Source organism: Narcine bancroftii, chromosome 6 (genome assembly GCF_036971445.1).
Source record: "Narcine bancroftii isolate sNarBan1 chromosome 6, sNarBan1.hap1, whole genome shotgun sequence".
NCBI lineage: Eukaryota > Metazoa > Chordata > Chondrichthyes > Torpediniformes > Narcinidae > Narcine > Narcine bancroftii.
The window spans coordinates 126,443,544-126,458,847 of record NC_091474.1 but is presented as its reverse complement, the minus strand read 5'-3'; the positions used below and the strand labels follow the sequence as shown (position 1 = coordinate 126,458,847).

The 15,304-nt window shown below is 47.8% G+C and overlaps 1 protein-coding gene across 10 annotated transcripts in view; it reads right to left on the bottom strand.

The window, feature by feature from the left end:
* The window catches only part of elovl5 (ELOVL fatty acid elongase 5), a 134,782-nt gene extending 119,783 nt beyond the window's left edge, over nucleotides 1–14,999 (bottom strand). The window contains exons 1-2 of one of the 10 annotated variants that reach the window (XM_069886004.1): nucleotides 14,855–14,999; nucleotides 14,607–14,733 (exon numbers count right to left, since the gene is read on the bottom strand). Coding sequence is in view for 4 of the 10 variants with exons in the window: in XM_069885995.1 (XP_069742096.1) it covers nucleotides 3,266–3,478 (213 nt within the window). In the remaining 6 variants the exon portion in view is untranslated. Of the gene's footprint in view, nucleotides 1–1,271; nucleotides 1,308–2,816; nucleotides 2,893–3,265; nucleotides 3,494–3,530; nucleotides 3,759–3,857; nucleotides 3,976–4,730; nucleotides 4,933–14,606 lie in introns of those variants that run through there. The other 9 variants (XM_069886005.1, XM_069886003.1, XM_069886010.1 and 6 more) reach the window with 9 other exon arrangements.
* Between the last annotated feature and the right edge of the window lie 305 nt (nucleotides 15,000–15,304).

The following is a 15,304-nucleotide window of genomic DNA, read 5'->3' as shown; positions in this document are numbered from 1 at the left end:
TGTTTTCTTGTTCAGTTATAATTAAAAACTCCTTTTGTTTAAGTAACCCCGTGTTGTGGTTCATATCTATTGCTGCTGGTTTTTGGGGTCCTCTGGACTCTGTAACAAGAGTTATAAATGGCCTTCATAAATCAAAGTACTGAGTATAGGAGTTGGGACATTATGGTAAAATTGTTTAAGACATTGATGAAGCCAAATTTGAAGAACTGTGTGCAATTTTGGTCACCTAACTACAGGAAAGATATCAATAAAATATCTTTCATATAAAGTAAATATAGAAACGTATCTTGAAATAACTTATTCAGTTACTGGATACTGTTCATCAATCTCACAGCCTGCGGCAAGAAGCTATTTCCCAGCCTGACAGTCCTGATTTTGCTGCTCCTCTACCTCATTCTTGATAGCAGTGGGTCAAAGATACTGTGCGCTGGATGGAAAGGGTCCTGAATAATTATTTAAGCAACTCTCCCAGTGAATGTCGTCAATAGAGGAAAGGAAACCCAGTGATCTTCTCAGCTGCTTTGATGATCCTCTGTAGTAGCCAACAGGACACTCATTTGTCCTGTAAAATGTTGTCAAGGTGGGGACCAGTAGCCTTGCCCTTCTCAACCACCTTAGCAGCACACTGGCTTCTCTTCTGCACATCCCCAGCCTTGATGAAGGGCTTCAGCTTGAATCACTAACCACTCTTTCTCCCATTGATGCTGCTCGATCCATTGAATTTTTCCAGTAAGTTGTGTTCAGCTTCTATTCCAAGCTGAATGATTGCAAAAGGGATGGGTAGAGGACAAGAATCAAAGATGTTCGCAAACCTTCCATAAAAGAGTGCAACATTATGATCTCCCATGGGTACCTCTGGCCCACAACTGCTCACATTGAGGGAACATTGTGAACCTCCAATACATCTCTGTTAGTCTCTGCACCCCATATTGGTCCCATCAGACACCTCAGAACCCACAGCATGGGAGAAGAGATAAGAATCCCCAATGACTGCCTGCGATGAAAAAACTTTCAATTTCACTCCTAAATGAGTTCTTTTAAGATTGTGATTTTGCCTTGACAATTATGCCCTCCCATTTTGAATTCAGCCACCAAAAAAGAAATGGTTTCCCTGTGTTTACCATCTCTCATGATTTCCAGCACCTTAATTCAGTTCACCTCGCAATATTCTTGACTCAGGGAAATACAAGCTCACATTTGTGGAAGCTTTAATTGTAGGCCCGAACGTTATTGCTCAGTAAACCTGCTGCACGTGCTTCAAGCCCTCATACCTGGGATATGGAGCCCCACATTGATCCCAGCAGAATCCGACCAGACGACTGGAAAAACTGAACACCTTTTGAATTTTCCTTTCAAGATTTTATTCATTAGTTTGCCATCCATCCACCTACTTTCAATGACTTTTACACCCAAATCCACTCTCCAGAGAAACTATTGATATTCTCATTTTTAACATTGGATGCAAAGTTGCTAAAATCATCATTTCACATTTTTAAGACAGTCTGCCTGTGGTTCTCCCTCTAACTTAATCTGCTTTTCTGCAACTTTCCATTCCCTGGGAGCTTGGATAAGCAAGGCTGTATTCTTAAACATTGATGTACACGATGAAATATCGATTCTCCCTGTTCTGTTCCCTCGAGATTATGTGTCAACACCCATTAATCATCAGGTGCTGGAAATCTGAAATAAAAACAGAAAATGCTGGAAATACTCAGCAGGCCAGGTAGAATGAGTTGGAAGAAAAACAGTTAACATTCCGATGAAGGCTCATTGATCTGAACCATTTACTGTGTTTCTATCTCCACACACGCTGGCTGACCTGCTGAGTATCTCCTGTTATTTCACCCTTCACTGCAGTTATCTCCAAGATGTGATGACAATGTGTTACCAGATAGAAACCCTCCTTGAAAAAGATTGTAACATCCTCACTGACATGAGAATCCCTTCCCTGTCATCATTTGAAATGGAAAAGGTATATTTTAGATGACGTTGGAAGTCCGGAGGTCCACAGAAGGAGGTGCACATAGAAGCCCCACCAAACTGCCTAAGACACCCCCCCCCACCCCACCTGGGGCAGAATCCATGGGTCTGTTTGGAATGGATGCATATCATTCCTCAGTCCAGAAGGTTTGCCCAAGAAATTACCAAGCCCAAACAAATACTGCACCTTGTCTCAAAGCTACTTCCAATGACACACACTTTTAATTTTTGCTAATTATTTTTTGAAGTGGAGATTTATCAAACACTTTATGAAACTCCATACAAATGGCACTGACAAACACTTCACAATCCATAAAACTGGTGACCGCTTCCAAAAATTCAACCAGACCTGTCCTAATACAACCCGACCTTCAGGAAATCAACGGAACATTGCAATTCTGTCTTGGTTTTCCTGCTAATAAATCCGAGTAATTTCCCCAAAAGTCATGACAACTTGGTATGAAGCCTGCATGGTATCACTTGCCTGGACAATCCATATCCAAAATGCTTCAGATGGGGAAATCTCTGCACAATGCAGAGTTCTGCAGCTCTCAATCCGATTTCCAATTATTCTTATAATCAGGAACATGAAAGAGAAAAAAAAAATCCTCCAGGACACTATTGATCAGAACTGAGAAACCAGAGAAGGCTTCAAGCAATATATTTCAAAAAAATAAAAATATTTATCATCCCAGTTTGTGACAGAATATTGATTCAAAGGATTAACAGATTAACAGATTAAAAACTTATATATAATGAGGAAATTCAATGAAATATTTAGTGGGAGCCAAACTCAACCAACTATAAATAAAAGAGAAAGTGACCTGGTTAATTACCTTAACCATTCAACCAGTTTCCAGAAATTAAACTGGATAGTTCTTTTTCTGCAGCTCGACCATTCCAACCTTTTGATTCATGGATCAGGCACGTTTGCATCGACACCCAGACACCTTTTTTATATATATATATGTGAACCGTGGCTGTGCAACCACAATAAAAACAATGCCTCAAGCCAACCCTGGCACAGAATGTTTCACCGACATTCCTAAAGTTCGCCTGCCAATGCTGCCTTGTTCTTGGGGGACGAGAACTGTCAGGTCCAGCGGCGCCCTCGAAAGTTTGCTCTGCTCCCTCCCCGACCATCCAGCGAAACATCACGGATTCACTCCACTGGAACCAGGTCGGCAAGAGCAAAGCACGACATCAAGTGAAAAGGCTGGCGTTAGAACAGGGCTGGGAGAAGCGAGCAGCCGGAATTCAAACAAGGTGCCAAGCGCTTCCTTACCTCGGGCCGGAGACACAACAAAGAGATATCGCGGAAGCACCGTCTGCAAGCAATGCAGAGTAGACTTGATTGAAAAAACAACCCCCCGAAAGCCCGGCTTGGCGTTTCGGCGTCGAAGTGGAAGCGCGACCCGTCCGGCGCGCACTTGCTGACACCGGCCGCCGCCGCGTTCGCGGGCTGGTCGCGCCCCCGGTTGCGCGCTGGGGCTCGCATTACTCCGACCCAGCCGCCTTCTTGGGGATCAACCGTTAACAAACACACTCACACACTCTTGGGTTGGTTTCCCTCTCGCACAATTCGGCGGCTGAACTCGCGCGGACCTTTCCTGCAGGAGGGTCTCACTCACCTCGCGGGGTGGGGTGGGGGGGGGGGAAGGAAGCTGGTCGGCAAGAAGTAGCGCCCAGGAATCGAGTGTTCAGCTCCCTCTCGGCCGACCCGCTCTACAGAGAGAGGGGGAGGGGGAGGGGGAGGGGGAGGGGGGGGGGGGGGGGGGGGAGAAGATGACAGGACCAGGGCACAGGGGAAGCGAGCAACATGTGATTGAGTTTCTGCTTGATAATCCAGGCAACGTCACTTCACGGCGCTCGCTCACCAGATGGTCCCAGCTCCGCTCCTCCTTCTGGCCAGCCCACCCTCCAGCTCTCTCTCTCCCTGGCCAGCCCACCCTCCTGCTCTTTCTCTCCCTGGCCAGCCCACCCTCCCGCTCTCTCTCTCTCTCTTTCTCTCTCTCTCTCTTTCTCTCTCTCCCTGGCCAGCCCACTCTCCCGTTCTCTCTCTCCCTGGCCAGCCCACCCTCCCGCTCTCTCTCTCTCCCTGGCCAGCCCGCTCTCTCTCTCCCTGGCCAGCCCGCTCTCTCTCTCCCTGGCCAGCCCACTCTCCCGTTCTCTCTCTCCCTGGCCAGCCTATCTTCCCGCTCTCTCTCTCTCTCCCTGGCCAGCCCACCTTCCCGCTCTCTCTCTCTCTCTCCCTGGCCAGCCCACCCTCCCGCTCTCTCTCTCTGGCCAGCCCACCCTCCCGCTCTCTCTCTCTGGCCAGCCCACCCTCCGCTCTCTCTCTCTGGCCAGCCCACCCTCCCGCTCTCTCTCTCTCTCCCTGGCCAGCCCACCCTCCCGCTCTCTCTCCCACCCCCACCCTGCTCATCTTCCTCTCCCCTCCATCCCTCCCTCCTTCCTTCCTCCCACACACCGCTCATCTTCCTCTCCCCTTTAACTTCTTCCCTCTCTCTAACTTCCCCATCTCCTCTGCTTTCCGTCACGTTCCCCTCTCATCCTCCATTTTCTCTGCTCATTCATTCTACCCCCTATCTCTCCGCCGATCCCTTTTCCTCCTTCTCCCTCTCCTCCTCCCCGGCGCCCCCACCCAGCAACACTGAAACCTCAAATGAGTTGAGAGGAAGGGCCCTTGCAGCCAGAAAGAAGGGCGAAACCTCTCAAGAATGGATCTTCCTCACATTAAATGCAAACACCTCAAACGCGCCGTGCGCGGGGTCTTTCATCCCGGCGTTTCCTCGAGTTACCGTGGAAACGGGTTTTAAGGTTGTAAACTCAGCCTTGAAATAACTTCCCATGCGGACAACAGGCCCGGTGGGTGGGGGGTGCTCTGGGTGCAACGATCGGTGTTGCCCGGAGCCGCTTGGGGACCAGGAGCGCAGCTCCCTCACTCCCCGCTCCGCTCTCGCCGGGGCTCAGCCCTCCTCACGCCACTCATCTGGCGGCTCCCAGCGCCAATCAGGACTCGGCAAACCTGTGCCAGGAAAGGCGCGTTGAGTGAACGGGAGGAGCGGGGTGGGGGGGAGAAACGAGCCGCCGGAGAAGGGTCGACCCCTTCTCTCCTCCACCTCTGTCCTCCATTTATTTTTCATTCAAAGCCAGCCCCTGCTATTTAAATCTTTTCTCTGACCTGAAAATTATTTATTGAGCAAATTGGCAGCAGAGTTGACTTGGCCGTGGTTAATCCACGATGCAGATAATTTCAGTTGGGGCAATTTCGCTGAGGCCGATTGAAAACCAGAGGCAAAAACAAAATTCCGGAGGAGGTCAGGCAGCGTCTGTGGGGTAGGGAATGGACGATCAATCCTCTGCCTCAGGTCGGGACCTCCACGGATGCGAAGTTCTGCCAGCAGGTTCACTTCGCCTCTACATTCCAGACTCTGCCAACTCAAACCCAACTTCTTTTCCCGGTTACGAGTCGCAGACCTGCTGAAACATTGATGCTTCCTCTTTCCACAAACGCTGTCTGACCTGCTTTCATCCTGGTTCTGCCCTCACTTCAGATTTCCAGCATCTGTCCTGTATATTTTTTCATTAATTTAGTGGTGTAGTTTTACACCTCACCACTTTGGCACGTTTGGACCATGTATAGAAGAGATTAGGAGCATTATAAATGAATCGTTACAAAAATCCAGTGTTTCTTTAAAGTACGGATTATTAACTCTGCTGTGGCAGTATTTGCACCCTGGATTGTTAGAATAACTGCTAATGTTATCACTACAACCTCTGCACTGAAACGCATTAGAAGTAGAGAACCCACGTTGTCTTACCACAGGCAAGTCCCATTTTAAAATAACTGGTTCTGATTTAACTGACAAAATAGCAGTAAGACTAATGGTGATCATCACCTTAAGAAGGACAGGTGTTCTTTCTTCTTTTTCTTTGGCTTGGCTTCGCGGACGAAGATTTCTGGAGGGGGTAAATGTCCACGTCAGCTGCAGGCTCGTTGGTGACTGACAAGTCCGATGCGGGACAGGCAGGCACGGTTGCAGCGGTTGCAAGGGAAAATTGGTGGGTTGGGGTTGGGTGTCGGGTTTTTCCTCCTTTGTCTTTTGTCAGTGAGGTGGGTTCTGCGGTCTTCTTCAAAGGAGGTTGCAGCCCGCCGAACTGTGAGGCGCCAAGATGCATGGTTGGAGGCAAGATCAGCCCACTGGCGGTGGTCAATGTGGCAGGCACCAAGAGATTTCTTTAGGCAGTCCTTGTACCTCTTCTTTGGTGCACCTCTGTCTCGGTGGCCAGTGGAGAGCTCGCTATAGAACACGATCTTGGAAAGGCGATGGTCCTCCATTCTGGAGACGTGACCCACCCAGCGCAGTTGGATCTTCAGCAGCGTGGATTCGATGCTTGCGGATTCTGCCAGCTCGAGTACTTCGATGTTGGTGATGAAGTCATTCCAATGAATGTTGAGGATGGAGTGGAGACAGCGCAGATGGAAGCGTTCTAGGAGCTGTAGGTGATGCCGGTAGAGGACCCATGATTTGGAGCTGAACAGGAGCGTGGGTATGACAATGGCTCTGTACATCCAGAAACTATTGAACCCATTTCTCATCAATTATATGTTTTGTTATTGGTGTGCTTGCACAAAGGTAGTGATCTTCAGTTAATGCTGAACCAATCCTCAGACACTGGTACGCTCTTTGACCTGACCATCAACCTGAACAAGACTAAAGTACTTCATCAGTCTGTGCCAAAAATCACTGTTGACGAGACCCATTTGACAAAGGTAACAGCTTCAACTACTTGGGGAGCATCATCTCGAGTGGTGGTGGGTCTTTGGACAAAGATACTGACTCCAGGATCAGCAAGGCCAGCCAGGCTCTGGGGAGGCTGCATACCAGAGTGCTCAATCAACACAACATCCGCATCTCCACACAGCTGTAGTCATCCCTTCTCTCCTATATGGATGTGAGACCTGGACTATGTACTGACGTCACATCAAACACCTGGAGAAATTCCACATGCAGGCCATTCCTTCCATCCTTGCCATCCGTTGGCCAGATTGAGTCTCCAACCTGGAGATCTTGGGTCACACGAAGTCCACCAACATTGAGCCCCTGATTATCAGGGCCCAGATGCGGTGGGTGGGACATGTCATCAAAATGGACGATCACTGTAGAGCTCTCCAGGTGCTCTGAAGACCGGAAAGAGACCTCAAGGTCATCAATGCAAGTGCTATAAAGATGCTATAAAGGAAACCCTACACTACTGTGACATCCAGCCAAGAGAACTAGAAGCTGCAGCTGCTGACAGTGAGCCCTGTGCTATGAAGCCTTCACCAGTTTTAAAGACAAGCAGCCAAAAACTGGCATCACAAAGCAGCAGCCACAGTTATTACAACAATGGACTTCCAGAGCCCAGATTGTGCTAGACTGCGCTTCCAGACTGGGACTGCAAAATCACCTTCGTGTCCACAGATGAACTGCAAAACAAAGTGTATTTTCAACTGAAGGACGACCAATAATAATAAAATATGTAATATATGCTTGCAAGATAGGTATGAAGGAAACTAACCACAGAAGTACAAGGCTGCCAACGACATGCAAGAACACTTCAATGAGGTGAGGTTTTGGCATCAAATTCAATGGCATAGACTCTGGTTCTCACCCATCCCCAGAATCAGGCTTCAAACCAAAATGCAGCAAGGGTTCTGTTAATAAAAATAGAAGATACTGGAAACACCTCGATATGTCAAATAGGTCGGAGAACAGTTGGAGAGAGAAGGGGAGGGAGGGTGGGAGAGAGAGAGATGGGAAAACATCAGATGCAATATCACTGGCTCTCCAATTGGCTCTGGATCACCTAGACAACAGCAACACATATATCAGGCTACTCTTCATTGACGACACCTCAGCTTTCAACACAATCTACCTTCAGTACTGGTCAAAAAGACCAAAATCTGTCCCTCTGTCACACGCTCTGCAACTGGATCCTGACTTCCTGATCAGAAGACCACAGTCAGTACAAATCAGAAACAATGCCTCCTCACTGACAATGAACACCTCAAGATTGTTTTACTCACTCTACACCCATGAATATGTGACCAGGCACAAATCAAATCCCATTACAAATTTGCTGACGACATCACAGCAGAATCACAGACGGCAATTAAGAAGTGTACAGGAGGAAGATAGATCGACTAGTGGAGTGGTTTATCAATAACAAGCTTGCACTCAACATTAGCAAAACTAAGGAACTGATTGTGGACTTCATAGGAGGAAGACACCAGGAGAACATGAATCAGTCCTCATCGAGGGGTCAGCAGTGGAGAGGTTTAAGAACTTCAAATGGGTGTCAATGTGGTAAACCATTGTTTGTATATTTAACTGTCTGGGCACACTCATTAGCTGACTGTACCCATGGCTCCTCCCACAGACTCCTGAATAAAGGTGACTGCTCCACATCCCCCTCCCCAATTCAGGACAGTCCACCAGCATGGATGTGATTCCATTCTATTGTGAATAAAAGCCTATCAGTTTTACATAACTTCCAATATTTTGAAGTTATTGATGGTGTTGTAGCGGAGTCGCTATGGTTATATCTCAGGTTATAGCTTGAGGTAGAAGGAGGACTCGCACACCAAGGGAGTGTAATTGACACTGACATTATTGGGCTGCAGCTCTGCCTTTTATAGGCAGCTGGTCGTGTCACTACCTGGCCATGGCTTGATCAAGGCTGGCTGCTGATTGGTTGTCCCAGATGCGCAGGCCTGAATTGGACTCCTGGTGATCAGCTGCCTGCGATTGGCCTGTTCGACCACTCTTCCTGCGGCCTATGGGAGCGAGGGTCTCATCCCGCGTGCTGTCTGCCAGAGTCGTGTTTGACGACTGTTTGCTGTGTGGGCCCATGGAGTGGGCCGTGGGCTGCTACAGTGCATCAATTTTATTCATAATAAATTTTGACAATGGAGCAGATCCTGAAGCCAGAGAAGTTGGAAATTGACCCTCAATCACCTGAAACCTCCACCAACTTCAAACTCTGGCTGCGTTGCTTTGAAGCGTTCCTGCAAGCATCATCTGCCATCGTTTGATTAGAGAACGACAAACTGCAGGTACTACTCTCCTGGGTCGGGCCCCTGGTATCCTCAAGGATCAGGGATGCCACATCGTACCTGAAGGCGATGGACATTCTGAAAGGCCAGTACCTGAGGAAGGTAAACAAAGTCTATGCGAGACAGTTCCTGGCCACCCGAAAACAGAGACCTGGGAATCAAGCGCTGAATACTTCTAGGCCCTACAAACTCTCGGATAGGCCTATGACTGCAAGGCCATGACATCTGTGTAGAACACGGAGGACCTGATTAGAGACGCGTATGTCGCAGGCATCAGCTCCAACTACACCCGTCAGAGACTGTTGGAGCAAGGTGAGCTCAACTTGCGGAGGGCGATCGAACTGGCAGCCATGTTAGAAGTGGTCCTCCAGAATGTGCAACCCTACTCAGCTAACAATGTGGCCACCTCGTAGTTACCTGGATAGTGCCATCTTGGGACGTGCCACTGCTATCACGCACGGCCAGCGATCCGACCATAGCTGCTGTACTCCACGAGCACCTAACACCGCTATTGCCACATCCCGCCTGCAATCCAACCACAACTGCTGTACTCCATGAGCACCCAAAGTGCTACTTCTGTGGCCTGAGCAAGCACCCAAGGAATTGCTGCCTGGAGAAAGACACGGTCTACTTCAAATACGGGAAGAAAGGCCATTACACAAAAGTGTGCAAGTCCAAGTCACCCCAACCAAGCAGCACCACGTGTGAGCCATGGGGGCCGCCATCTTGGATGCCACCATCTTGCGACCAAACAATGGCTTCCATCACACTGGATCATGGTAGTCTTCACCAGTTTGATGATGTGGACCTCCAGGCAAACGGTCATGAGACGAGCTGCCTGTTCAATAGTGGGAGTACAGAGAGCTTCATCCACCCAGACATGGTACAGCACTACTCCCTCGCAGTTAGGCTAGTGAGTCACAAAGTCTCCTTGGCCTCAAAGTCCTATACAGCTGATGTCCATGGCTATTGTGTAGTTATCCTAACTGTGCGAGGCACAGACTACAAAGACTTTAAACTCCAGGTGATGCCACAGCTCTGTGCTACGCAGGCTGGACTTCCAATGTCACCTTAAAAGTGTGAGTACAATGGGCCCCATCCCCTCTCATCATCTGTAACCAGCAGTTCTTAAATCGCCCACTGCGCTCCACCAGCAAGAATCCCCTGGCCCCTACCCCACTGTTTCCAGCCAGTGACCCGGAGATTTCCCATAGTGCATGACCTGCGGACTCTTAATTTTCAAGATCACCCCTCCACCATTGTTCACCAACTTCACCTCTGACTGTAAACCCGTTGCCACCAAAAGTGGGCAGTACAGTGCCGGGGACAGAGCCTTTATTAGGTCGGAGTCCAGTGGCTACACAACAAGGTGATTGTTGAAGCCAGCACCAGCCCCTGGAGGGCCCAAGTGGTGATGGTGAAGAATGGGGAGAAAAACAACATGATCATTGACTAGAGTCAGACCATTAACAGATTTATGCAGTTGGACATATACGCTCTTCCCCGCATATCTGATATGGTAAAACAAATCACTCAATATCGGGTATTCTCCACCATTGATTTAAAGTCAGCATACTACTAGCTCCCTATCCACCCAGAGGACCACCAATATACTGCTTTTGAGGTGGATGGCCGCCTCTACCATTTTCTGAGGGTACCCTTCGGCATCCCCAATGGGGTCTCGGTCTTCCAGCAGGAGATGGATTGAATGGTAGACAAGTATGAGATGCAGGCCACATTCCCATATCTGGAAATGATCACCATTTGCAGCCAAGACCTGCAGGATCACGATGCCAACCTCTAAAAATTCCTCCAGACTGCTAAACCCCTTCACCTCACATACAATAAGGCTAAATGTGTATTTCACACAACCCACCTTGGTTGTGTCGTGAAGAGTGGAGTCATTGACCCTGACCCCGGTCACATGCCCCCTTCCCCACAGCCTCAATGCCCTGAAAAAGTACCTGGGCCTCTTTTCCTACTAACCATATAACCATATAACCACTTACAGCACAGAACAGGCCAGTTTGGCCCTACTAGTCCATGCCGTAACAAATCCCCACCCTCCTAGTCCCACTGACCAGCACCCGGTTCATACCCCTCTAGTCCTCTCCTATCCATGTAACGATCCAGTCTTTCCTTAAATGTAACCAATGATCCCGCCTCGACCACATCTGCCGGAAGCTCATTCCACATCCCCACCACCCTCTGCGTAAAGAAATTTCCCCTCATGTTCCCCTTATAATTTTCCCCCTTCAATCTTAAACCATGTCCTCTAGTTTGAATCTCCCCCTTTCTTAATTGAAAAAGCCTATCCACATTTACTCTGTCTGTCCCTTTTAAAATCTTAAACACCTCTATCAAATCCCCTCTCAATCTTCTACGCTCCAGAGAAAAAAGCCCCAATCTGCACAACCTTTCCCTGTAACTCAGACCCTGAAATCCTGTCAACATTCTCATGAACCTTCTCTGCACTCTCTCTATTTTGTTTATATCTTTCCTATAATTTGGTGACCAAAACTGTACACAGTACTCCAAATTTGGCCTCACCAATGTCTTGTACAATTTCATCATAACCTCCCTACTCTTGAATTCAATACTATGCCCAGTGGATCCCCAATTATGCGGACAAGGCTCACTCCCCTCATTAAAACTATCTCCTTTTCCCTGGCACCTGAGGCCCGCCTTCTTCTCCCACACCATCCAGGGCCCCGAAATTCAACACTCCTCAGTCAAGAAGGAGGTGATAGGGCACTGGAGACACTACCTAACCAGTAAATAATTTACCTTGCTGACTGACCAATGTGCAGATGCGTTCAAGTTCAACAATCAGCAGCGAGGTAAAATCAAAAACAACAAGATACTGAGGTGGAGAATTGAACTTTCCACATACAATTTTGATACCTTATATCGGCCCGGGAAACTCAATGATCCCCCAGATGCCCTATCCTATTGGATGTGTGCCAGTGCAAAAATAGACCAATTGCAAGCCCTCCACAATGATCTCTGCCACCCTGGAGTCACCAGGTTCTTCTTCTTTTTCAAAGCCCGTATTCTGCTTTACTCCATCCGTGGAGATCAGAACTATGGAGCATAAACTGCCAGGTCTGCGCAGAGTGCAAACCGCACTTCTATTGACAAGACAAAGTGCAGCTAATAAGGGCCACCCACCCCTTTGAACACTTGAGCATCGACTTCAAAGGACCTCTCCCCTCCTCTGACCGCAACATACACTTCCTCAACATCAATGATGAGTATTCATATCCCTTGACTGGACATGACAACTGCCACAGTTATCAAGGCATCAAGGCCCTATGCAGCTTCTTCACTCTGTTTGGGTTTCCCTGCTATATCCATAGCATCTGGGGGCCCTCCTTTATGAATGACGAGCTGCGCCAGTACCTGCTGGCCAGAAGTATCACTATGAGCAGAACCACCAGCTACAACCCCTGAGGGAATGGACAGATAAAAAGGAAGAACACCTTTTTATGTAGTTGTCGGAAGGCCATCCTCTTGGCCCTGTGGTCTAGAGGCCTTCCTGTCTCCCACTGGCAAGATGTCCTCCCACAGGTGCTCCATTCCATCAGATTGTTCCGATGTACAGCCACCAATGCCACTCCACATGAAAGAATGTTTTCTTCCCCTGGGAAGTCTGCAACAGGGACCACGCTGCCAGCCTGGCTGACGTCCCCAGGAATGTCCTATTCTGGAAGCATGTGAGGAGCCTAAGTCCAACCCACTGGTCAAAAGGGTCCACCTCCCCCATGCCAACTCCCAACACGCCTGTGTGATGTACCCTGATGGGCACGAGGACACAGTCTCTGATAGGGACCTGGCACCCTCAGGGGTTCCTGAGACCATTAGTGATCACCCCGCACCCCCCTCACCTATCACCTATGATGCACCAGGGCCATGGCATGTTACCCAGTCCCATCGGATGGCATGCCAGACTCATTGCCGCACATCCACCAAGCCAATGCCGACAACTACATACAGTCTCCCCAGACCGTCCAGGACCCCATTGTAGCAACCTGGTCACAGCAGCAGATCAGACCACCCAAAAGACTTAATTTATGATAACATCTGATGCACCTCACCCTGCCAAACTCTTTAAAACAAGGGGTGAATGTGGTAAACCACTGTTTGTATATTTAATGGTCTGGACACAACCATTGGCTGAATGTACCCTTGGCTCCTCCCACAGACTCCTGAATAGAGGTGACTGTTCCACAGACCCCTCCCCAGTTCAGGACAGTCAACCAGCATGGATGTACCTCTATTCTATTATGAATAAAAGCCTATCAGTTTTAAATAACTTCCAGTCTTTTGGAATTATTGATGGTGCATCAGTCAGCATCTCTGAAGATCCGTCATGAGGCCTCCACGTCGATGCAATCACAAAGAAGTCTTGGTAGCAGGTATACTGCGTGAGAAAATTTGAGGAGATTCTTGGAAATTTCTGCAAGTTTTTGCGCGCGACTGAAAAAGGCTACAAGGTGTTGTGAACTCATCCAGCACCATCATGTGCCTCAGTTTTCACCCCATCAAGGATTCAAACAAATTTGGGAACCGTACATGGAAAACAACAGAGAAGTCCTACCGCGGACCTCCACCACCTAAAATGACAGGAGAAGAAGACGAAATGAACTGACCCAGTATGTAAAAGTAGAAGACACAAATTTCTTGTTTATTTTCATTGTGTGATGACATTGTTTAATGTACCATATATGTTGAATGTTGAGTGGGTGGGGAGGGGGGGTGAAGGAGGGAGGGAAGGGAGGGGGAAAAAGGGAGAAAATTACACTGTATATTCAAGAGGGAAATGTTTGTGTGTATTATGGTTCATAGTGTGAAAAATATAAAAAAAATTTTTTTAAAGTACATCCACAAGAGGCGGTGTCTTAAAAAAAGCAGCCTCTACCCTCAAGGATCCTCACCACCCAGGCCATGCCCTCTTCCCACTGCTGCCAGCAGGAAGGAGGTATAGGAGCCTGAAGACACGCAACCAGCAGCGCAGAAACATCTTCTTACCCTCTGCCATCAGATTTCTAAACGGACAGTGACCCACAGACACTACGACACTTTCCCTTTGCACTAATTTATTTATTTTTAAAATGTAATTTATAACTTTAATATTTGCGCCTGTAATGCTGCCGCAAAACAACAAATTTCATTACGTGTGCTTGACAATAAATTCTGATTCTGAGAAGGGGTGGGAGAGAGAGTGAGTGTGTGAGAGGAGAGAGAAAGCAAGAGAAACATAAAGTGAAATTGAACCAACCCCAGATTGAAGTGTGAATCATTCTGTTGCTCACTCATACAACTATTGATGTCAGACCACAACTGATATTGCACCATTTCCTGGAGAATTAGCGGATCTACTTCACACTGCCTAATGGGCACGTTTCCTGATTTAAGAACAACATTTATTTAAAAGCAACAGATAGCAATTCTGATATAACCAGTCACCCTTGAATGGGTTGGAAATAATGCCCAAACATAAGCACAATGTTGAACTACTTGCCTTCTAGACTGATGTTCTGTGCTTCACCAGTGATGAGCTGAAGAATGGGACTGAAGGCAAGACTTGATAATGAGCTGCTGTGGACTCAGAGGCACCTGTGGTCCATTACTTCAGATGTTCCATAATCCTGCAAACAATGGTGAGGGATACTTCAGACTGCTCATGGCAGACAGTCTTGATGGACTTTTGTTTGGAGATACAGCATGGTATCAGGCCCTTCTAGCCCATGAGCCCATAAATACACTCACGTCACTGATGAACTGTTTTCCATCTGCCTCTGGAAGGTGGGAGAAATCCGGAGGAAATCCATGGGTTCACAGGGAGAACGTACAAACTCCTTGTAGATAGCAGTGAATTTTAACCTGGACCACTGGCACTGTATGAGTGTAGCTCCTAGAAAACAATGGTGACTCATTTAAACACCACCTTGGTGATTTCATGACCATTGAATTGCATTAATATTTATCACACCAAAAATAGACTATTCAGCACTTCACACCTATGCAGGTCAATTTTTTTTCCTGATCTAATTCAAATTCATTATTTATAAAGTAGGAGGCCATTCAATGTCTTTTCACATCTTTAGTGACGTATCCATACTTTTCTATCTATTTACATTGTTACATACGATCTCTATTTAGCACCGTTGACATCAATGTGGCACCTTGACGTTACTCCCCTATTTGTTGTTTGAGGGG